The sequence below is a fragment of the Epargyreus clarus genome, unplaced genomic scaffold, assembly GCF_041222505.1.
Source record: "Epargyreus clarus isolate Ecla_fem2 unplaced genomic scaffold, WU_Ecla_fem_2.2 ptg000003l, whole genome shotgun sequence".
Taxonomy (NCBI): Eukaryota; Metazoa; Arthropoda; class Insecta; order Lepidoptera; family Hesperiidae; genus Epargyreus; species Epargyreus clarus.
Genome location: NW_027332211.1, coordinates 6,347,269 through 6,372,505, shown reverse-complemented (window position 1 = coordinate 6,372,505; position 25,237 = coordinate 6,347,269). Strand labels below are relative to the sequence as shown.

The 25,237-nt window shown below is 36.5% G+C and overlaps 2 protein-coding genes across 5 annotated transcripts; one reads left to right on the top strand and one right to left on the bottom strand.

Annotated features, from left to right (window-relative positions):
* Positions 1 to 28: 28 nt before the first annotated feature.
* LOC140751534 (uncharacterized) lies at positions 29 to 3,070 on the bottom strand. Its single transcript, XM_073085434.1, has 3 exons — positions 2,709 to 3,070; positions 1,714 to 1,953; positions 29 to 1,494 (listed from the first exon to the last, which is right to left on the bottom strand). Exons 1-3 carry the CDS (start codon positions 2,928 to 2,930, stop codon positions 694 to 696), a joined length of 1,263 nt encoding a protein of 420 aa, XP_072941535.1. The 5' UTR covers positions 2,931 to 3,070; the 3' UTR covers positions 29 to 693.
* A 1,185-nt stretch (positions 3,071 to 4,255) lies between these two features.
* Positions 4,256 to 17,875, top strand: LOC140751495 (ubiquitin-protein ligase E3C). Of its 4 annotated transcripts, none has more exons than XM_073085393.1 (21): positions 4,256 to 4,397; positions 4,606 to 4,733; positions 5,059 to 5,262; positions 5,700 to 5,819; positions 6,369 to 6,495; positions 6,871 to 7,024; positions 7,592 to 7,809; positions 8,128 to 8,509; positions 8,694 to 8,962; positions 9,301 to 9,506; positions 10,420 to 10,576; positions 11,839 to 11,953; positions 12,171 to 12,289; positions 12,744 to 12,855; positions 12,956 to 13,088; positions 13,627 to 13,839; positions 14,491 to 14,585; positions 15,118 to 15,278; positions 15,559 to 15,689; positions 16,562 to 16,729; positions 17,363 to 17,875. In XM_073085393.1, the coding sequence occupies exons 2-20, from the start codon at positions 4,608 to 4,610 to the stop codon at positions 16,727 to 16,729; spliced, it is 3,210 nt and encodes a 1,069-aa protein (XP_072941494.1). In that variant the 5' UTR covers positions 4,256 to 4,397; positions 4,606 to 4,607; the 3' UTR covers positions 17,363 to 17,875. The 4 variants fall into 4 exon arrangements, with proteins under 4 accessions (XP_072941494.1, XP_072941503.1, XP_072941485.1 ...); XM_073085402.1 differs by having other exon boundaries at positions 4,272 to 4,397; positions 4,580 to 4,733; XM_073085384.1 differs by having other exon boundaries at positions 4,299 to 4,510.
* The last annotated feature ends 7,362 nt before the right edge of the window (positions 17,876 to 25,237 follow it).

The following is a 25,237-nucleotide window of genomic DNA, read 5'->3' as shown; positions in this document are numbered from 1 at the left end:
TATTTTTAACAATAATTAATTAAATTCGCTATTACCTACCATAACATACTTGTTAGTCTTTTTTACAATTTGTCTCGAAATTTTATAGTTTTAATATTATATTAGGTTTTTAAGGTATTAAGCGCTGCCGTGTTCCGGTTTGAATGGGTTTGTGGTAAGGGAGACATTTATCAGAAGTGTTGCAACTGATCTCAGAGGTCGCAAGGAATCTATGGCTAATCTCAGGGAGAAAACTAGTGTGAATGCTCGGTTGCGACAATATATATTGTAAAAAAATGTATTTTTATTAGAAAGAGGACGATGGGGATGTAAAGGTACGAAGGTACTCTTGTAATTATTATTGGTAAAACAAAGCTATTTCTATTTCACAACAAAGATTAACATAAAAGATTAAAGTTTATTTATCTTACCAATACTCAATAACATTATTAAATGTACAGTATAAAATATCACAATCAATACACCGGTAAATAGTAACATTGATATTTTCAGCTAAGATTTTAGAACATGCAACTTAAATATTTTTCAAGTTCGTTGTCACAAGAAACCCTTTATACTGCCGCATACATTTACCTTCCTGTAATGAACATTGAAATAAAATATCTTGCCACACAATTTAATGCCAACGATTTTAGGACCACATCTTTGTTATATTTACAGGAATTACAATAGACTTCTAAAATACGCTTAAATCTATGACACGTTTATATGACATTCATTATAAGGGGGCGGAGGAGTTTCCGCGCGATCTTCAAAACGGATAGCGTCCAATTGCGCAGAGGTTTCACTGATACCGGGCAATCCGTACACCGGAAACGGTGGGCTTCTGTCCGGCAACGACAACTGCCTCCGGAACACTGGCGGGGTCGCTAAATCTGGGTTTACCACGTTACTCCACAACAAATTCGTTCGCATGTCCCCATCGACGATCCTACGACCTCTTCGCCTCTGCCTTCTGGTTTGGGGTCGCGTGCAGTTCAACTGACCGCACTGGCAAAACTTCCTTAGCCAAACGTACGTTGCTACTATACCTATTGCGAGCCCAACTTCAAGCCCTATTACGAAGGCTTGAATCGCTGAGAAATCTTCATCAAACTTTCTGAAAGGGGAGAGAGGTTTTGTCGGTTCCTCCAAAGAAGTTGTTACATTTTCAACACTGGTTATATTCCATACGTCAGCAATATCGACGTCTTCTTTCGGCGGACTCTCTATAGCTATCATCTTTTCAGACATATTGGGTAGTTTCTTCTGGCATTGTTTTCTATAAGTTATGCCATGCGATACTAGCCAGGTTTCCACTGCTATAAAATCTGGGTTACATTGAAAATAATCGTTCCTTATCTCCAATCTCTCTAGTTTTCGCATTGGTCGTAACGTTTCTATATTTATCGAAACCATGTAGTTCTCACTTAAATCCAACTTTTTTAATTTTGGCAATCTTGTAAACAAGCGATTTGGGAGGGATTTTATACGGCAGTTATTTAAGTTTAGCACCTGAAAATGTATTTATAATAAAAATTAAAGTGACAATTTACAAGATGACGAATGTTATAGTCCGCGCCAAACTGCTAGTCCGCTCTGAAGTTGTTGCGAGCAGGTATAGGTAGTCATACAATTTGCTATGGCAAAGCGTTCGTTCATTCATTTCTATATTCAGAGCGGACTTGCAGTTTTACGCGGACTATACTTATAAGTAATTATTACGCATTTTACCTGTAATTTGTCGTGCATCAAAAATGGTTCGTTTTTGAGGGATTCGAAAACATTAGACGATAAGTCAAGGACTTCTAATTGCGGGGTATCCCAAAATAGATCGGATGGTATGTATCGCAGTCTGTTGTTACTAAGGTCTAAGTGAATTAATTTATCTAGTCCGGAAAATGCGTGTAGTCCAATCCAGAAGATTAAATTATAAGATAGAGTTAAAACTTCCAAAGACGTGTAGCCAAGTTCCTGTAAAAAAGAAATGATAAGTTATACAATCCGTCTTTTTTACTACATATTCCGTAGTAAAAAAGACGCTGCACATATCCCGCGGATCGCAATATGACCTGCTACGTTCTCCATGCACTCCAACGGTCTTTCTTGCACCTTTCCTTGCGGCCCGCGTATTTTCTTAGGACCCAATTTGTTATCCACGTTATTTCACTTTAGTTCTCAGTTAAATTTCCAAAGTTTAGTTTAGTAAAGTTTAGTTTCTCAGTCACTCTCAATCAGTATTACCTCATGCTATGTGGTCCGTGTCGGTAAAAAAGTGGCCGAACGTTAGTTTAAAAGATGATAAATAGCGCTTAAAGCTTAATGCTACTAATAAATTGAAATATAACTACCAAGTTAATCAAATCGTAAGTATTTTCGCTGATCCGAAAAATGTTGCAGGATAACTAATAGTGGAACATTATTGGGCTTCAGTTAAATTGCTAATAATTGGAATATGATGAAAAGATTGTATTGATAATATAGTACCTAAATATACTTACTCTTAAATCTATATGCATGCATGCTTTTGTGCCGCTTTGCCGCTGTGCCCCATGCATGCTTTTGTGTATATGCAGTAAAGTTGTATCTACCTGTTATTACAACGGATACGTAGGTAGGTTCGTGACTCATGATCCGATTGATTTCCAAGATTGATATCGTCATGAATGAATTGCCTAGATATAAAGGCACTTTGTAAGTAGTAAATAAAAATAAAAGATTCAGCTTACCTTAAAACAGTAATTATCTAATTCACTTATAACATTACGACTTAAACTGTACACTTGGACTTCTTTAGGCACTCCCACGCCTACATTGATAATGTTTTGGTCCGAGCATATAGCCCTATTTAATCCATTGTCCACATCACAGTCACATTGCTTGGGGCAAATTTTTGAACCTACACAAAATGAAACGAATAAAAACACAATAAATAAGTTAAACGCTAACATTTTCGCGTGTTGTGTCGTAAGTAACTTTTACATTATGATTTGATTTTGTTTTACTGCTTTTGTTATTAATTCTCAAAACTGCAATGACACGCGCCTTCATATAGAAATGGAGCAATGTTGCGCCAACTGATAAACAATCGTTATCACCTGTTCCATGTACAGAGATAAGATAACTACTTGTTGCAATATTTTCAATTCATTATCATTACATTCAATAGTTTTTGTACGTTTCAGTTCACCAAACTCATACTCTCAAAAACGAAACTTAAAAGCGAAGTAAATATAAACCTATGGTACTCGTAAACAGGTGTGTTAACTTATGGTATAAACATTGCAGTAGAGTGAAATCCGCCGCGTTGGAGCTTTGAATCCTATAATATGATACCTGCGTTAAAATTCATAAGCAGCAATAGGTATACATAATATTATTGTCCCGTACTAATATACAATTATGGTGATGAGTTAAATATTAACAACTATCGATCATTATTATATTAGCTGCTTGGGAATGTTGTTTACACAACTTTACTACTTGGCAAAGGTCGGTTGCCTATCAGGCTATGTGTTGTAGGTATCCATAAGTAAGCTGAACGTATAATCTTAAAAAAAATCATACCGTGATTCAGAATACGTGTGGCGCCATCTGTTATGGCGCATCGGAAGATTTATTATAATGAATAATATTTAATAATTAATATTTATCAGATTCATCCATCATTTTAAAATTCTTTCATTTTATTACCTTTCGTAAAGGTAATAAAATGAAAGAATTTTATGTAAAAATAGACGTGTAATAAAATAAACCTTCGTCATAGGCGTGATATAACCATATAGTCTATGAATATAGTATAAAAAATTATGGTCGGGCACTTTGGCCAGCCAATAGCCATATTAAGCTGGTTCGATAGCTTTACAGAGACGATAAATGTGTCGATATGCGTATTGGCATAATGTATATCAATAAAACTGTTCCTATCAAATCGGCGCAGTACATTTTAAAGAACGATATACTAATAGGGCCACTCGGGCATGATTTAACTGTCGGGTCAGATATTATGTATTTCGTCTTTCACATTCAGGTCTTGTCATGCCGAAATTGCGATTTGCATGCAAGTATTGCGAGCATAGATGATACACTTAATATATTGCGAGTCAACGAACAATAAGAACGGTTTATGTTCACATTAGGTTAGACTTACAGATTGATGGTTATTATAGCGAGAACAGCAAAATCCGGTAGTTTGCGAATGGTAAAACTGTCGGGCCAAACTAATGTGAATTGCCACATCCATAGATATTAGTTACGACTTATAAGTTCTTACTGCATACATCATACGTAGTATTTGTAATCTGTGACTTCTGTGACTATGTCAAAACGTACAAAACTTCAAAAGTGTAAACTACTCTGTCACTGTGAAATCATGAAGTGGAATAAAAAATAAATTAACTTGTACCTTGGCAACTTTGGCAAGTACTACTCCAAATTTGTAAATGCTAATAGTTGTCGTGTATTTATGAATAATTCTACGTAAATCTGATAGTTTGAACATGTGATTTAAATAGTATAGTTAAAGTGTACAGTTAAGTATGTTTGTTCAATAAATTATACCTATATAGTAGATTGACGTGTTTGTGATTGGGTTTTTCAGCTGATAGTTGTTTACAAAATTTTCAGTGATGTATTCGTTCGAGGGGGATTTCAGGCGAAAGCCTCGACAGAATCTTGCTGGAGCGAGTGACATCCGCAAGACAGACAGAGAAGGCCTCATTCTCCAGTTACACCAGCAAAGACAAAAACGAGAGGTTAATCTTTTTCTCTTGTTGTATTATATTAAAGCACTCACTATACATTTATGTTAATACAAAGGCTATCATTACATTTATGCATAGTCATTGTTAACCCAAATAAAATGTTAAATTCCGATTCAAATCAAGTTGTTGATACAGTTCAAAAATTTACTTAGATTTCTTAGACTTTATTTGAATGATTATGACAATACCTATTTAATTGTTTATATTTACATATTATTAGTAAATAAATAAATACTGTATTCTGTATACTGTATACTGAAAATTGAACTATTAATTTTCAGTATATCTAAATCTTTACTCTTAAATATTCTTTCAGGAACACAGAAAAAGATTACTCAGTACAATAAAGATCCAAGCATATGTGAGAAGCTACCTCACAAGGAAACACTGCAAAGAAAATGAACGGGGCCAGTTTGATAGCATGTTCTCCAAAGCAAACCCAGAGGACAAATTGTTTATTTCAGCTCTCATTGCCAGGATTTTGTTCTTTTACGATGATAAAAAAGATTTTGGAAGACTGGTAGGTGAATTCATAGTAATTATTATTTTAAAACATTCTACTAGGTATTCTGAAAATCAATGTATATATGTATAGAAAGACTTTCTGAATTAATCCTAATATACATAGTTCAAAATTAATATAAGTACTCAACATGTTGGCTTGATAATCTAAGAATTTACATAATTTATACGTAGAATTATGTACCCAAGCAATAATATCTGTATTAAAATAGCAATAATTGAATTTCTTATATAGGGTAGGCTATTTAAAATTGAGCAAAGTTCCCATTCAGTTCTTTCCCTAGTCTTATTTATTGTGTATTGAGAGTTTAGTGGCTTTTTGATTTTGATTTTGATGGAACTATGAAAAGAAAGTTAAAATGCATTTATGAATAAATAATTATTAAAAACTCTATTGGAAAATTCTAAATAACTATAACTTGATAACTTTTTTAGATATCTATATCGCAGTTCATATTAAAACAAGGAAAGAAAATGTTTCAAAGCAGGGACTCATCTATACAAATACGACGTCTGTTAGCATTACATCTTCGGCTGATGAAGGATGATTCAGAGGTAATTTTATCAATTTTGGTATTTCCCAGTTTGCATTTTAGTACTATTCTTATTAACATTTTATTTATTGAATAATGATGTAATTTTATTTTAAATTTTTAAATAACATTATCATTATGTAAATGACCTTTGTTTGACTATGACCCTTTAGGGGGAAAAACAATTATGTATATTGATGTTTCACTGATTTTTTTTATGAAATTTTCACACTTCAACCATTAATGATAATAATTTAAGATGTTTATCATCTAATTTGATGAATGTTTGAATTTCTAGTGTTATTCTATTAAATATATGACATAAATTATATATAATTGTAGTTGTGGTACTGCTAAACCTTTTTTGGCCTAAAAACAGTAATGTTGCCACTGCTGAGAATTGAAGTGGTCACGTCATATGTAAGTCAGCAGGTGTCCCCAGCCTTTCCACCAAACACAAGAACTGCTTTTGTGGCACTTCCTTAGTGAAATAATTCTTGTTCTATGGCAAGTAATAGTAGAGCTCCCATGTATGTTATGTTATTAATTATTTTTACCAATATAATTGCAGGTACCACTAGCAGTGCCATTACGGATGTTTGAAGTGTTTACGTCAGTTAATTCAGCAGATGAATCTATGAGCGAAGAAGAAGCTGTGGACATTGTTGGATTAACATTTTTATATTTAATTAATAGAGGTAAGTGTTCTTGTTACTGTCTGAAATTAATTTAATATCTTCAAATTAATTTAATTATAATTGTGAAGTATGAAAATAATGTCTTGTAATGAGTTATTACATTACTTTATTATTTCTACACTCATAGCCCCACATGAGGTTTTTCCTGTGTCTTGGGTGCAAAATCATTATAACAATACACAAAGAACCACACCCAGAACAGAAATCTAAATTCGATATCTCTCTGGCTGGGGTCGAACCTGGAACTCATTGCGTATCAGACCAGTATGGTGACTGATGTGTCATACAGATCGTTATTCCACAACAAAAACACAATAGAGCATTAGAAGTAGTAAAACAGTTTTTGTTACTTAATCTTTTCCGCGTATTTTCCAGGCTACTTTAAGGATTTACGTCAACTATTGTGTCAACGTACGCCACCACTGTATGGACCGTCACCTAACCCACCTACTCCTTTATCAGGAGCTCTGCTAGATCTCATTCAAAGACCTTTGAACTTGGTGTCTCATGTTAATGAATCTGAGTATGAGTAAGTTATGTTTATTATTAATAACTGTTCAAAACAGGCAATACTTAAAGTAATATTTTTTTTACACGCTTTTTATTAGCTTCACCTGTATGTTTGTATGTTTGTTTGTATGTTTGTAACCGACTTCTTTGGGCGCGATTTTGACCCACTTTAAACGGCCAGATTTCGTTCAAACTTTGTAGATTTATTTCACAATTATACTATTTACTGTTCCTTAATTGATTCCTAGATTCATTTAGATTTTCTACTTTTTAGTTAATTTTATCATAAAAGCGTGTTTTTTAGTTTTTTGAACTATATTTATTATTATTTGTAATTTGATGCTAATGGATACTGTCAGAGAAAGATGGACATCATATGTAGGTACTTTACATAGGGGAAAATATTAGAAATCCCTATGAAACAATAATGATGAAATGAATTCACTTTTTTCAAAAGTACATATTATATGTCATGTTTCAATAAAGGTTAACTTAATTTAAAAAAATGCTCTGCTTTTGTCGTCATTTTACTTTACATTTTTTATCTATACAATTTATACATATAATTTTTTTTCACATTCGCCAGTGACACAGTAATGGCGGAGTTCACGGCGGCGTTCCTTTGCACGCCGTATCCAGAACCAATAGAGATGTACGTGATCCCGGCGCTGGCGCAGGACGCGGGCAAGCGGTTCCCGTTCAGCGCGCTCGTGAAGTGTCTACGTGCGCATAATGTTAGCGGGCGCCTTGTCAATGACTCGTGGTTGCTGCACTCTGTGCTCGCGCTGGAACCGCCGGGGCATGGTCAGTGATTGTGCAGTCATTTTATTACTTTGAAGGTAGTTGGGGGAGGGATAAGTATTATATTTAGTATAGAAGGTGGGGATGTAATAGTGTGGTAATAAAAAAGATACATTGGCTTGTTGCGTACTGAACGCTACGTTAACGGGTCGACCTAAGAGGATCTCAAGTTCTATTTTAGGCTAGACAAGAATCGCAATTGTCGATTTTTATATATCATTGTGAGTACTTTTGTAAATATGGATTACTGCGGCTATGTCTGCTACATATGTGTCAGTAATTATTTTCGCCGTGTATTATTAAAAAAATGGCTTATTTCAGCTCAGGAACTACAAAAATTAGACAAGAAGAGACTACCAAACAACCCACTTATATTGGACTATCTAAGCGTTATAGCAAAACTAACAGTGAATGTATGTAATAAGCAGATCACCTATGAATATGAGGACTCATTGTACAGTCAAGAAACAGCAGCTGATAACGACGATGACAGTGACAGTGAGCACGAACCGAACCCAACCTCGGTGAGGGAGCAAACTTTACTGACCAGGTGTATAGAAATGCTCAATGAACCGGAGAGGACGATACTAGTAATGTGCTCGCAGCTCTCTGAGAGCGATCTGAGTGAAGAGTTTCTGGATTCTATGTCGCGGATATGTCACAATTTGTTGCTCAGTCATAGGATAGCATTGCATAAGTACAGGTAATATTCTTTCTATAATAATAATTTCTTTGTCAGTAGACACATATTTATTACGATAGTACATATTTGTGCGATGTATGGACCTATGACTATTTTTACAAAGGTTTTTACATCAGACATTAGACAAGAAAGTATTCTTTACTAAAGGTAAAAATTTACAATTAGTTATTTTTTGTATTTTTAGGTTACTCTACACATTAGCCTTCAAGCCGATATTCCTGCGAGGGTTATGGATATGGCTGAGTAGCATGAGCTACGAATCATCATTTGGAGGTTCCTCCACTCCGCTGCTATCTGCGTTGTCTCGCGGCATTGGCACCGAGACCTCAGTTATAGACGTGCATAGACTCCTAGCCCCTTTAGCCACCTTCTGCGCACTGTTCACGCTGTTGATTGGGACTCTACATGATACTGAGTTCTTTAAAGACTATGAGGACAGTGAAAAAATGTTTCGTAAGTATTTATTTTCGTTTATTTCCATTGCTAGATGAGAGAATACTAATAGAATTTTGTTTTATGGATTTAAACATAAACCTGAAACCTTTACGTAATCTAACAACTTATTTACATGACGAATGGACGACGTGTTTTTAGATCTTTTTAGTCTGAGGATAAACTTTTATAATGCTCTTATATACTTCTAGGAAGTATGTACACAAGATTTTCTACTTTTAGCTATAATGTTAGATGCGTGATAATATGTAGATGACTTTTGCAAGTCTTCAAAGTAAATTCTAACATAGTATATATTTTTGATTCTATGGGCCTAATACCATTGTCGTTGTCCCCAGCTGGTCCCAGCAGTGGGCGAACGCATGCTTTCGAGTTCTCTGAACTTGACGGTCTGTGTCGGACCCTCCGTCAAGTGTGTCTCGGGCTCGTCGAGTTAGCGTACCCGGAGTCGAGGCCGAGCTTCATTGGCCAATACAAGGAAGCTGTCGGCGGGACTGCGATGTCGGAGAACAACCATACGCCTGCCTGGTCTCACTTGTTTAAGGTAAGCTAAATGTGATTTTCGATAAAATTATTAAATCTAAATCATAATTGAATAATAAAAAAATGTTATATAATACTTTATAACGGAATTTAAACACATAAAGATATGAAACTGTTAGACTTTAAAATAGTGCTAGTGTGGATTAGTGATGAGCCAGTGAGGGTTATTATTTATTATTATTTTTAGTAATTTTTAAAATGATATTTTTATAAGTAATTCAATGTCAATCTGTTTATTATTTGCTCTCGTAAATATAAACATTAAACTTTATTTTTGAGATAACAATCAAGCGAACATAATTACCTAAGCTGTATTGATTTACATTGTATTTCAAATGTAATGATAATTTAATTTTCAAATATTCATTATTACTTTTTAAATTTCTAATTTAATATATTATATTTACTATTACTTTTATAATTTATTTCAAATATTTACAATTATCTGATTTAATTACAATATTGTAATTCCTTAATTATTATTAGCATGTAGTCCACCTGATGATAAGTGGTTACTGCCGCCCATAGACGTCTGTAATCAACCCCAGATAGGATTGGATATTTCTACCTGAGGTCGGCTATAGATGCGTCGCTACCCCTGAGGATTAAGCTGACACGCCCCAGAAAAGTATGTCTCGCTTACCACACCATTCAAATCAGAACACAGCAGCGCTAAACACTGCTGTTATAAGGTAAAAATAGGTGTGGTGGTGGTGCCGCCGGAGTCGAACCACAAAGGTTACCATCGTAACAGTTTAGTACATAGCTTAAATAATTTCGATGTACAATACAACACTGTGTAACGCGTGTTCTATTTCGATGACGTCGTGTTCGTCAGGTGTGCACACATAGCTTAGATGTACATCATGTACAACACATAGTAACGCGTGTTCCGTGTTGTGGTCGTGTGTCAGGTGTGCACGCAGCTGATGCGCGCGCTGCACGAGCGGGACGCGCGGCTGCGGTTCTGCACGGGCACGTGGGTGGCGGCCGCCGAGCTCGCGCCGCCCGCCGCGCTGCGCGTCGCCCGCCCGCACCGCGCGCGCTTCGCCGCCGACCACCGCACGCAAGGTACGACACTAGTGTCCCTATAGTTCCTAGAATAGGGCTGCGGTAAACCCTGCCTGTCGTAAGAGGCGATTAAAAGGGGCTTCCAGGGTTGCGGGCGGCGAGACCGATTTTAATTATGTCGTGACGGCAATAGTTTGTACACTGCGACCGATATCGGCGGTTTATTTTGTTCCAGCTGTCACTCGTGTGACGGCAGTGTATGAACAAGTTCCAATGTGTTTTACGTTGCCGGCACATCGGCCAGTCAAAAACTCGGTGCAATCCTATTGTGTCATACACACACGCATACGGGTCGCGAAGACACTGTCGATGATATTTACGTGTGCGTGTGGCGCGTACGGGCGTAGAAACGCGCAACGGGAAAATCGCCCTAATGCTGCCATACACACCACGGTGCACCGGAGATGTCTACCTGTGCAAGTATACCTGCGTAGGTACACCGGACTATGTGTGGAAATAGACCTGTGCAGGTTTTTGAACCTGTGTGGGCGACCGGCGCAGAATCTTGTGATACGCTAATGTGCATTATATTATTCAATCGTATACAACTGAACAGCCTACAGTACACCAGAACGTCCCCATACACCGTCCGGTAGACCGTATCGTGTATGGCTCACATAAGTCACACGCACTCATTAAATCCTTTGCCCATTGCTCAATTTCGCGATATTCTTTCGGTCAGTCGGGCTAACGCTAAATGAAATTGATATTATCCAATTGCTGAAATGATGAGACGAGACGCATGCATGAGGTGTACAACCTTCTCGTCGGGCTCTTTCTATCGCGCCCTTTACTTTGTCAGCTACAGTGTCGTCACTTGTTAGACACTCACGAATTTTTGAGCTGTCTCCAAAGTAAATCAATGTCGCTGGAGAAATATGATATTTTTTATTCCAAAGATACACTTTATTTTTAATCATATCATATCATTTATTTTGCTTAATATAGGTATACAGTTGTTATATCATAAAATTGTCCTCTATATTACACCTCTTAGAGGTATGCAAAATTTTAGTTAATACATAATTGTCTTCTTAATCTAATATTTTAATATTACAATTCAATTTCATTATAATTAAATACAATAAATTCAACAAAGATTTAACATTACATTATATATTATTACTATATTAAACGTTAACTAATTTATATTAAATGTCATAAATTCACGAATTTATTAATTTATTTCAGATAATAAATTGTATTTTTTTTATTTCATTTATCAACTGTTCTACTAAATCTCATTTTCATATTATTTACAGAAGAGGGACCACCGCTGACTATTAAGGAATTAAGAACGGTTACAATTTTAAGAGAAATACCATTTGTTGTGCCTTTTTCTGCGCGAGTGTTAATATTCCAAGGTCTTCTCGTGAAGTAAGTAAATTGTTCAAAAAAGCCGTAAATATTTTAATCCACGAACATATTACTAATGAAATCAGATATAACAGTATTTAAATTATGTAATTCTTATTACATAAATTTTGTTTTGATTATCAAACAATATTTTCAATATCAACAATTTCAGCGATTCATTGCGAACAAAAACATACATTCCTATTCCATTAGGTATTAATTAAAAAATATTTTACAGAGAAAAGCATGATCATTGGTACGAAATGACGAATTTCAACGAGGGTCCCTCGATAAATATAAGCGTGCGCCGTACACATTTGTATGAAGATGCGTTTGAAAAGCTTAGTCCAGATAATGGTAAGAACTTAACTATATAATAGAAATAAAATTGATGAATAACAGTTTATTTATAAGTGGCAGACAGATTACAGTCCGCCTTATACTAAGTGGTCAGTACAGCCCATGGATAGCTATTATAACTCTGTAGACCATTGGTACTTTGTAAAGTTACGCTTGCGTTGCTACTTTTAATGAAGGACTAAGTTGAATCATATTTGTGTTATATAGGTTGGTATTGTGTATCATACTATTTCCATTATATTCAAACTAAACACAGCAGACCTACACCACTGTTTAAAATAAAAATTGGTCCTTGAAGGAAACACAAAAACACAAACTCACACAAAGAGTATACAAAAATATCTTAATTCAATTTGCTATTAAAAATAGACATTTGACCTCCTTCACTTCTACTCAAACATGAATGAATAAAAATACAGTTTTTTTTAATAAAGTTTATTTTGTGTTTTAGAACCTGATTTAAAGTTAAAATTGCGTGTGCAATTAATAAATCAGGCCGGCGCCGATGAGCCGGGAGTCGACGGCGGTGGCTTATTTAGAGAATTTCTTTCGGAACTTTTAAAGTAAGTCTACTTTTTTAAAGAAAAAATAGTATAATGTAGTATCTCGTGCTCCTATTTATTATGTGTGAACAAGTTAAAAATATTGTTATATTTATTTTAGATCTGCCTTCGACCCCAACAGAGGATTATTTAGACTGACAAAAGATAATATGTTGTATCCAAATCCAGGAGTTCATTTGTTGTACGATGATTTTCCTATGCACTACTACTTTGTCGGACGGATGTTAGGAAAGGTACGGATGTTTTATAAAGTGCATTTTTTCTAGCTAGATTTTAAAATAATTGTTTCTAATATGGTGTCTGTTTCTATAACTGTTTTTCATTCTGAATTTTAATTTAAAAATGTTGTGTACGGACAGTTCTAGTTTGATGCTAAAAAGGTTATTTAATATGCCTCAGTACATGAAAGGACCAAAAATATTTATGATTTTCTATTCTATTGACACTCACACAGTGACACTCATATCATATTTCTGTTTTATGGCACCAGCTTTGAAGCGTAAGGTATATTTACGTATTATTTTTATGGATGGATGGAATATTCAAGCGTTCTTCTTACTCTAGTTTTTACTTCTGTTAGAGCTGGTTATTTAATACGTTTATTTATTTAATAGGCTTGAAACTAACATCACAGGTAACCCCAAGTAGTAAGTGCACCTAATTTTCCAATTAATGATTAAAAAGTAGATAATGTTATGGAGGCTAGCCAATTGAATCACCTTAATCCCCGCTTCTATTGTATTGGTTACAAAAATCCCGTTGTCCACACAGGCGCTATACGAGAACCTGCTAGTGGAGGTGCCGCTCGCGGAGTTCTTCCTCGCGAAGCTGTGCTCGGTGCGCGAGGCGGACGTGCACGCGCTCGCGTCGCTCGACCCGGCGCTGCTGCGCGGCCTGCTGCTGCTGCGCGCGCACTGCCGGCACACCGTCGCGGACCTCGGCCTCGACTTCACGCTGCTCACCGACCATCTGGGCGAGCAGAGGGTGAGCCGCATCGACGCACGCACGCATGCACACGCACACACATAGATACAGGCACATACACGAACACACAGTTACTGGACAAACAATCTCACACGCACGCATACAATATACGCATTCCCACGCACTCGTACACACACACACAGACGCGGCCTGCTGCTGCTGCGCGCGCACTGCCGACACACCTTCGCTGAGCTCGGGCTCGACTTCACGCTGCTCACCGACCACCTCGGGGAGCAGAGGGTGAGGCATCGACGCACGCACACAACACTCACACACACGGGCGCACGTACACATGCACGGTCTACGCACACCCACATCAACAATCCTCACACACAATCGAACGCGCTCATGCATGTGTACATGTTCATTGTATTCACTGAAGAACACTTCATTGACCAGGCACACCAATATGTCTTAACATTTTATCGCGATTTTTTTCTTTCATACACCATTTAAGTAAGTGATACTATTTGAAATAAAAACTGGTAATTACAAGAGCAGGCCATGCTCTTAGCAGGCTGCGAGGCTTACTTATTTTGTAAGATTTAAAAGGATGTAAACAGTCTCTTTACCATATTTACACATACTAGTACTACGTACATGAAATATGTTTATACTAAGACATAATAACAGATTTTTAATGTTTTACAGATAGAAGAACTAAAACCGGGCGGTGCAAATATTCCGGTTACAGCTGAAAATAGGATAGAATACATTCATTTAGTAGCGGATTACAAATTAAATAGGTAGGTAGTTTTTATTTTTATTGGTTATTTTTATTGGTTGAATAAAATCTACGAAAATGTAGTTATCCTCTGAACATTTTTTAATGAAATAATCTGTAAATCGGATATTTATTGGATTGTTTCATTGATTAATGTTAATAATGTATTGAAAGTTATTTTTCTATAGGCGTTCTGGAAATACTGATCATAGCATCTAATGATAAATTAAAGTTGCTCACTGGATCTAAAATTCGCTGGTAAAAATGGTAATATTTTGGAAAGTAAGCCTGGTAAAAGTATTTATCGTATTTATCGCCGTTTATATCACAACGTCATTATAGTGACTACTTGGTTAATATATTGATCAGAAATGTAAACATGTATTTTATTATTATTTGTACCTATACGACAACGTCCAACATTATTAAAAATAGGATATTTTATTATTATTTTTTCCGATACAACAGTCTGTAACATTTTAAAATTTGATAATTTATGAAGTAGTAGAAGAAGTAGAATAGTACACAAATAATTTTCGTGTCATTTCTTTCAGACAAATACGACCTCAGTGCACGGCGTTCAAGCGCGGTCTGACGTCGGTGGTGAACGGCGACTGGCTGCGCATGTTCTCGTGCAAGGAGCTGCAGCTGCTCATCTCCGGCGCGGAGGTGCCCATCGACCTCGAGGACATGAAGAAGTACACGCAATACGGTGGTACGTATAATGTAGTATGCTATTATATACCATTTTTAAAGGATAGGGATCTAAAGGTGGTGCAAAGTGTGGGTTACAGCTAATATCCTAATAGGGTTTGCAAAATAGAAAAATGTTTTGAATTATATCTTTTCTGATTTAATCCTAAACCCCCTCCCCATAGCATTAAATGAGAGAGGTATCTATTTCATTTTAATGATCTATGTAATTGTGTTAGCATGACAAATGAATTGAGTGACATTCAAATTTAAAAGTTTCCCTATATTTTGTCGTGTAACAGGTGGTTTCTACGCGACGCATCCGACGGTGCAGTTGTTCTGGAAGGTGGTAGAGAGCTTCACGGACGACCAGCGCCGCCAGCTGCTCAAATTCGTCACGAGCTGTTCCCGACCACCACTTTTAGGGTTTAAGGTAAAAAACAAATCAGTATTTATGGAAGCATGCAAGGACGTATAGTCCGCGCAAAACTCCAAGTCCGCTAATATCTAAGATTTGCTGTTGCGACGTGACTAATTTCTATATTCAGAGCGGACTAGCACTTTGGCGCGGGCTCTACGCATTTACGTAACAAAATAAAAGCTTGTACCAAAAAAAAAAAACAAAATTTCAAGTGTATTTCAAAAACAAAATTTCACATATATTGTATCATGATTCTTAAAAAAATCTATAAAACGCACTATGATTAAAACTACTTTTTTTTAAATACTAGATATGTTGAGAAAACTTTGCTAGCGTGTTTTAGAATACTTGTGGGCTGATCCCTTGGCGGAAGGTCGCCACAGTACGATCGCGTGATTTACATAGGTATTTATATAATACAAAAGTATTATTTATTTATTCGGTTTGCCAATGGTTACATCACATACAATAATAACATAACTCATGTATCTTAAGCCAAATGCCAGCATGTACAATTAATTTATAGCATTAAAGTCATAGATAAGTATAGATATCTCAGTGCCTTGTAATTGAAGGAAGTCATTAAATGGCTTAAATGGTTGACAATTCTGTCAGCCGTTTAATGAGTGTCATGGTGTAATTTACGCGGAACAATGCCGATGCGCAGTTAAGTGGTGCAAAAACACGAAGTCGAAGAAAAAGTGCGGAGAAATATCTTTTCATTCGTAAATGATCTAAAAACTACATTTTTTAATATTTGTCTAACACGAAAATAAATGACAGTGAGTTTCAATTGTGAAAACTGTTTACATTTTCTTGTTAGGAGTGAGTAATCTTTACTAATCTATGATTACAGTTTAAATTGAATGATTATTGTTTGTCAGGACCTGCAGCCGCCGTTCTGCATCCAGTCGGCGGGCGCGTCGGACCGGCTGCCGTCGTCGTCCACGTGCATGAACCTGCTGAAGCTGCCGGAGTTCGGCTCGGAGGCCGTGCTGGCCGAGCGCCTGCTCTACGCCATACAGGCGGGCGCCGGCTTCGAGCTCAGCTAAGTTAGTTTTATTAACACACTTTTATTAGCTTGGGTTGTATGTATGTATGTACGTCACAGTAACGGAATGTTTGTTTAAATATTTATTTAAAGTGTTTTGCCTTTTAGCAATGTCGTTCTGTAATAGCATACAATATAAATAATGTATAATAATATAATATGGTATATCTTAATTATTTCTTAAATCTATATTAACTAACTTGTATAGCTAAGTTAGTTGCTGGCTTGGAACACACGGAGCGGTTTTTTTCCGTTCGACTTTTGGTTTGAAATTTACAACTTCTTTTACTTACATTTTTATATTCTATACGTTTTCAAAACTAAAAACTGCGGCACGTTTATTCGTTCCTTCTGTTTTTGAACCTCTCCTATCCCTTCTGAATGTAGGGGCTTCCCTTAGAAGTTGCTTAAATATATTGGTGTTACATAAATTAAATGTAACACGAATAAAAAAAAGAGAGATAATGTATAAAAAATGTAAAGATTTTTTTGCATGATTGCTTGATAGTTAAGTTCGCTTATTTCCACAGTCTATTAAAAGAATACGTATAAAAATCGAAGAACCTATGAAAATCACTGCATGTATTCTGAATACTGACGAGTTTGGGTAAATGATATTTTTTTGTTATTTCAGATCTCAATGAAGGCTAGATGTACCTACAAATTAAGAAACCGATAATTTCAACGTCGTGACGTGTTGTACTCATCGTAAATCTCAATGTGATACTGCTATGGTAAACTTCGCATGAAGTGTTTAATGTGAATAAATGTTACCTTCATTTTATTTATTTAATGATATTATACTCCACGGAGTTAATTCCCAATTATGATTGTATTTGATACAATGTACGATGTAGGTACATCATTTAATGTTAATATTAAATAAATATTGTAAATGTGTAGGTATAATCTGTAAATAAACTTAGAACAATGTGATTGTCGAATTTATAATTGGTTGAATTTGGCATGTTTCAAAAATATACACATATATTTCTTGTATTTTCTTTATAAAACTGAACAAATTAGACATCCATGTAATTTCAATATGTAGACCATACATGCATGCGTTTCAGAACAATCAGATGTGTCAAATTTACGGTTTTATATGTTAGTACCTACATATGAATTAAAGTTATTGAATCCTGTATTAAGAACTTTCATTTTTTAAACTTAGTACTAATTTTATATGTACTGTTTTATACGCACGTACGTACGTAACGTGTGTTTCGAAAGTGTTAAGTATACGAAATACTTACTATTCCATCAAATGACGTACAAATACTTGTGTTATAAAAACCGAGACATTGTTACTTGATTTCCTAAAACTAAAACTAAGTATTAAAATTTATATCTGCATGTCAAAATATTGTATAGAAAAAATGATTTTATCGGGCTGCAGATAAAAAGGAACCTTTAGCGATCATGCACTAATGACCGCACACAATGTTGCACGACTTGATATTGTTTGATGCAATTTGTCAGTGCAACAAATATAAAAGGTTTTCGGTTGACCCAAAAGCGCTAAATCTTCCTTTTTTATTTTAATAAATATTTTCCATTCACAAGGCAACATAAAAAATTACACCTACATCTGTCTTGAACAGAAGCGTTGATTCGAGATTTATTTGCCCTATTCACTCCGCTCACTGTTCAGCTCCGTCTACTAACGAGGCTTTATCGCTCGCTCGTTTAGCCCTTTCTAAGCGGACGGACAATGTTAATATATTACATATCTAATAAGTAACCGTGAACTTGGAGGTGGAGTCATCAATAACATGCATTAATATTGGCTTAGGTTCCAATACGGGCCCTCTCGCCGCCATTAGCGTTTTGACAGTTGCAATCAATCAGAGCTGATGAATGAGGTTCGCGATCGCGGCGAGCGGCGGCGCTGCGTGTGCGGTAGCGGGGGAATGTAGTTAGAGTACCTACTGCTTGTCTCGCGTTTGACCATAGGTTTTATATTTTAGATACCCAACGTGCCAATCGCGAAACATATAAGTAGTAAATAAAGTAAATCTCAGAAATGTGTGGTCACGTATATTGCGTAGACATAGAACGCAACAAGGAGATAGATGGGTGCCCTCCTGGAACTAAATTTTAAGTACTTTTCTATTTTTCTCAAAATAAACCGTAAAGGTAAACGAAACGGCACATTCCTCCGCCAATTAATCAGTGTCTTGAACTAGACTTCTTATGTGTCTCTGATGAAGAGGAGACAGTCCCAGCTGTATTACCTACATAAGAAAGTGATTGTAGCCTACTATTTCCTGTTCCGACTTGTGAATAGGTGCGACGTGAATATAGATTTTTTATTTATTTTTTATACTACCGCATTTTATTTTTTTAGTACGAAAATACGTTATGGTCTTGTAAGTATGGAATATATATCATATTACCTGCTAGGTAGACCCCCTACCTCAGTTTTCCGAAAACCGTTAATCGTAGGTATAATATTACAATTATCGATTCGCGGAAAGATTTGTTCTGTTGATAAATGGTACCCTTATGTAGTTTATTTTTATTACGTACCTACCTATGTATCCTGACGAGATAAAGGATCGAGGCTCGAGCGGGCAGTTTACGGCGTGAGTCATGGCGGCCACCGCGCTAGCAACAGCCTTTCAATTCAATACCAATGAAAAGATTAAACGATTGCCTGTCAGTCGTAATGTGAATCAAATGACCGCTCCATATATTAAATCTTTGTATACTCGGATACAAATAAGTGTCCGATAAGTAGAAATGATGCAACTTTTTAGATGTGGCGAAGAATTATTCCGATATAGTTGGGAGTTGTAATGATTTTCTTGTACATCTTCGCCCGCCTACGTTATTCTTTGTAAAGCATAGGTATCTTTATATTACGTTAATGTGTTAATAATTTACTTAATAGGAGGTATTAAGGTCATACGGACAATTAGTTGTTTTTATATTTAGGTATTAGGTAAGTTAGGCACGTTATTTCATGGGCTTGGAAAATTTGATTTGATTCGGTAATTTGTTATTTCACATTTCTAAGTTATGGTTATCTACTTTGTACCCACTTTAAACTTTGTTACATAGAAAAACCGCATATACAAGTACAAAAATGTCCTAGCTTCCATCATTACGTACTCGTATTAAGTACCATAGATTTTATTCTAATTGGGTAGTTACCATAGTATAGAATGCTGGATGGGTTTCCCTTACGCTCTTCTGTGCAAAGCCGCAAATGCCTACAATGCGGTCTGAGCTACGAAATTCATTATGACAATCTGAGCAGCCACAAAATTAGCGATACAATACATTGTTGCTGTTCCATGCACTCGGATTAACCTCTACGCCGTATAAGACGGATTGTCGTCATAAACGATCGACACTTAAAAGTTTCCTCACGCTCCAGCACGAGCGTATTGTTTGCGAATTCGGCAAGTGCTGATTTTATTTGCAACAATGCAACGTTATGTGGAAAGTTTCTCATACGGTAGCTGAATATAATATGCCCTGGCCAGGCACAGAATTTTCTACTGCGATTGATCTGAAATAGATTTACCTACATCTTTATACTGTTAAATTTTATATTAGTATTAGAGAAGTGTTAAAAACTTTTAACACTCTACCTACCTACACAAGATACCAATATATCTTTTTTTTTTTTTTTTCTTTTCGAGGGGGAAACCTTCAAAAGGTACCCGGTGCTGTGGGAGCGACACGGGGTTATGTGGGACTTTTACCGCACTAAAACCCCCCCGGTGGCCGTCCTCGGCGCTGCGTAGAGGACTCCGGGATCTCCAAAGGAACGCGACCGGAGTCCTCTCAGCGCACTGCCCCGTCGGGCTCCGCCCAGGTGACTTTGTGTCACCACACCGTCTGGTGTATACGACGGAATGCGACCACACATACCGTCGTCCTTCCCGGGGTCGCTAGCCGGGCGGTTCGAGCTCCCACTCTTGCCGCCCGTAACCCCGAAAGCCCCTTTTAGTCGCCTCTTACGACAGGCAGGGGATACCGTAGCCCTATTCTGGTCCCGGAACTACAGGGACAAAGATACCAATATATCTACAGCTTTCTCAACTTCCAATTTGGATCTAGTAATATTAATAATAACCTGAACTCTAGTCACAGTAGATTTGGCTGCAAGCAACAACCTTTTTATGTATTACTGATGAGCACTAGTCATTAGAAAAAATTAGGGTACGCTACTCTGGTCCAATGGATTCATCGCGCGAGTAGTACAATAATAAACATCCCTTACATTGTTAATATCTGGAATACCTACGGGGATTTCTGCTTAGCCGGGAGTCAAACTCGGGACACTAAAGCAGAAAGGAATAGAACTCGCAATAATGCCGAGCGCTCGAAATATTGACATTATGTTTGCTTTACATTTTTTCTACAAAGTCATGCTGTTTTTGTTAATAAAAGTAGGTAAGTAAGTAAGTAACAAATCTATTTAAATGCTACTCAGTACCTAACCTAACCCTTTCTCTAGAATCAAAAGACATGACGTAATTATTTGCATTTTCAATATAAAGCGAGCGTTGAAGCGTCTTGAATTCAAAGTGTGACTAAAGTACAAACGTGTTAATTTATATTGTGAACACGATGCAAGCCGAAATAAAGGCGTCAAGTGTCTTCTACAAATTTGCCCGGTACTAACAATGCGACGCGGGTGGTCGCGAACAATGTCGGGCTTCTTGGAAGGTCACCGGCGTAGGCTTTGTACGTACCTTCGTCTAGAACAGCGTTACTCAAAGTGCGCGTACCCCACGCGTTGGTACCCCTTGTGGTACGCCAATTAAATAGTACTCGCCGAAATTTGCTTTATGGCTACAGCTTTGCTAACTTGAGAATACAACACTCATTTTGGTACCCGGGTGACTAAATCAAAACAAAATTACACCTGGAATTTATTCAATTTTCCACAAAATATTAGCACACCAATTATATTACAATACCTAATTAATAATATATCTACCTTTATTTGTGACTGGATTTCCTTTCTAATAAAACACGATACACATAATAAAACACGATTTTGGGCATCAGGTTCTATTTGGGGTACGTAGAATTCTCACTTTGAGTAACCCTGGCATAGACCTCGTAAAATAGTGTTCGTAATTATGGGGGACTAGCCTGTCACTCCTGCTCGTGCATGAGGAAGCATGGTCAGAGTAATGGGTAGGTTGTGTCAGGAATCGATTGTCTGCGAACTTTAGAATTAATTCCAAAAACGTAATGATAAGTTCTTTTCTGAATAGATGACTTGATTATAGTGTGTAGCACATTAAAAGAACAGAATTTTTTACTTGCATGAAATGTTAACCTATGTCAATTGGAACATAACGTTACCTAATATAAGTAGGTATGATAATGTGCCTATTTTTCAGTTTGATCATGTAAATTAATTTGCGTGAAATAACAATATCATCGTCATCATTATCAGTGATAGCCTAATAGTTTGTAATTCAGCCCCTCGATCTGGGAGTCCAAGGTTCGACTCCCAGGCATGCACCATTGATTGAGCATCATCACTCCGCACTTGGATAACGTGATAACCTATATTTAAATCCCTGTCACTGAAACCTGTGCCCAGCAGTGGCACGATAATGCTTGACGCGACAATAGCATTTTTAATTAATGTCGCCTCTACGACGCAGCGGGCAGACTGTAGACGTTGACCATAACATATTTACTTTATTAAGCATCTTAAGCACCCATGGAATCAATTTAAGCAAATTTGTAATTACGTTCTACGTCGGTGGCGGTGTTTAGCTCACGATTAGCATTAAAACCGTGTAAGTATATTATGTGGGCGTAACTGCAATGACATTGTGCCATATCGAGCGACATAACGTGCGTGGTTTATGAATGGGTGCTTATGAGGATATTATTATAATAATCTTGGGTATATCAAATGCTATGTAATGATCTCATGTACGTAAGTTTGGTAGGTCTAATTAGGAGAACGTGAAAAATGCAAGTGGAAATCTTTCGTTTTTGTAAAAATATTATCTGTGGGCTAAATTTGTTCCCAGCTCTACCTTTTGTAAACTTAATTGAAATTTTTATTTAAACAATTTTCGATCCTATTCAACGAAATTCGTTTTACTTTGTGGCGTAGGTACCTATATATTTCTTAAAGATTAGACTAAACTTTCCGTAGCTTTTGTGTAATAAAATTATATTCAAGTGATTGGTTATATCTACGTACGCTAGAGGTCGCTACATGTAGCATATGCGAATTGATGTTATTCATTATTTTACGGTCGTGCGTCTGTCGCCCCTCCATGATGAAAGCAATAAAGTTTTAAGAATCAAGGCAATAAAATGTTTCCTTTTATATCTACTGGCCAAATAAATAGCTACAGTACAATAGGCACTGTTGTTTTGATGTGTTATATTTTTGATGCCAAATACATACACACGTTATAATAGTGTGTATGTAACTAGAAAATCTTAGTCTAGAGATACAGGCAGTATTTTTAAACAAAATATTGGGTCGCATATTTGATCTAAGTAGGTACCTCTCTATCGTAGCAGGGATTACGGTTAATAACGGATAACGCGGGTCATTACTTTTATGTTATTATTTATGTTTATTACAATACTGTTAAAAACAAGCGACTGGGACGTACTTTCTAAGTCTGCTATTTTAGGTACTAATCGTAGAATAAAAAAATAGGTTTGATCCAAACGACGAATTAAGACTTCCTTTCGGAGTCTATATGACTGCCTTTATATGTAATGCGAGTACTGTACTCGTATTAAAAGAATATGGATGGGAGTGGTCATCTACCGTTAAATGAACTACATGCTCATTTACTGTATAATGTATATTTTGCAAAAAGTATATGAAGAAAGTAGATGTTCACAAAATAGTATCTATAGTATCCACTTACCTAAATTTCGTTATCTAAGGTATTACTATAATAGAAGTTACAAGTTTGTTGCGTAGGTTGTGTAATATAACGTAAATTTTGGTCCGATCGTCTCACCAGATTATATCTCGGGAGAGACGACGGCATTATTGTACAACTTCGACACTGAGTTATAGGAAAATGGCAGAGACACTGGCAATTAGTGGCCCGTGAAAGTTACGACGGGCTCTAAAATGTTACTAGTTCCTTGACATACTGTTACAGCGGTCTACGAATTATGTATATACATACTGGTAATCGTAATCGGGTATAAGGTGATGTTATATTGCCATTGTCTTGTAAACGTTTTTCTGTTTATTTATTATCTTTGTAAAGTAAAATAGAGAGTACCTATAATATAGGTATTGTAGTAGGTAAAACTGGTCTATTATGGACTAAATGTGAACTAAGTGTAGGAATAGCTCCTTAAACGTTGTGCAAAGTAAATTATATTGCATTACTCCGTTAATTAGAGTTGGTTGTGTAAGCGTTTTGTCATTTGTTCATATCACTAACGCATAAGATAGGTGACGTCGAAAATGTACCGAGGCGACGTATCTAGACGCTCCGATGCACTAGATCTGATGCGACGCGAGATAAATAGTCGCGATCTATTTCAATTTCAGTGGAGCGAGCGCGATATCATACAAATCTCGGCCTTATTCTGTCTGCCCGCGAACGGCCCACGGCAGACCACCCAAGACGAAGCCCTGCCACTCCTAAACACATACAAAGCGTCTATCTATCTGTTTAATACTTAGGTATACCGTATACCCGCGGAACGAAGTATGGCTCATCGCATTACGACAAGGATCAGCGTTTTTATGCGTTTTATGAACCATATTTTCAATCATTATAGAATCCGATTATCGCGTCATTTAATACAATGAGCAATAACAATTTACGTCCCCATAAATTACATTCGGAGCTCAAATCGAACGGTCGTTTTAAAGCGGTCGAAATAAAGCGCTTAAATTAGCTAATAATAAATTAAGGTACTTGTAGTATAATGAGACATCCACATAAGCGTTATTTAAGCTGTTCGTTCTTGAAAGTTTGGCTGATAATAAAGAGGCAAGTTTTTGTTTTTCGCAGTGTGGTGCGACGACCCTCATATTTCACAATGGCTGGTCGAGGAGAATTGGCCGTCGTGGTCGCGTGTTATATGGCCAAACCGCTGCCAGGCCGAGAGGGCCGCCTTTATGAAATATCTGATATTTGGTACACTTAAGTTATTGGGGAATTTTATAGGTACCATAAACGATTTAAATGTCAGCCTTTTTCTCTTTTTAAATACCGATCCTGGACTTTGTACTATGAATGTAACAATAATAAGCTTACGTTATGTTGCAGTATGTCAAAATATTTAATGTTAGAAACTGAAATGGCAATATACTGTTTATACAACGTAAGTAATAGCGTGCGTTTAATCGAGCGAATAATGTTGGTATCATGGAGCAGCAAATTGCCGGTAATTCTCCTTACTTAAATAGCTATTACTTACTACATTTTATCTCTCTGTAATGCGAATGTATGTGTGTTTGAGTAGTGGAATTGATTTTATGCGACAGTTAAAATGAGTAATGTAGAGTGCGCTCGCGGGCTCG

What these genes read in the sequence shown, in the direction of transcription:
- LOC140751534 (XM_073085434.1), bottom strand. Translation starts at nt 2,930, where the DNA reads ATGTTAGCGTTTAACTTATTTATTGTGTTTTTATTCGTTTCATTTTGT. An exon ending in TAGATAATTACTGTTTTAAG is followed by an intron (nt 1,954 to 2,708) that starts GTAAGCTGAATC and finishes TCTTTTTTACAG; the next exon opens with GAACTTGGCTACACGTCTTT. An exon ending in TGATGCACGACAAATTACAG is followed by an intron (nt 1,495 to 1,713) that starts GTAAAATGCGTA and finishes ATACATTTTCAG; the next exon opens with GTGCTAAACTTAAATAACTG.
- LOC140751495 (XM_073085384.1), top strand. An exon ending in AAAGCTTAGTCCAGATAATG is followed by an intron (nt 12,290 to 12,743) that starts GTAAGAACTTAA and finishes TTTGTGTTTTAG; the next exon opens with AACCTGATTTAAAGTTAAAA. An exon ending in CACCACTTTTAGGGTTTAAG is followed by an intron (nt 15,690 to 16,561) that starts GTAAAAAACAAA and finishes ATTGTTTGTCAG; the next exon opens with GACCTGCAGCCGCCGTTCTG.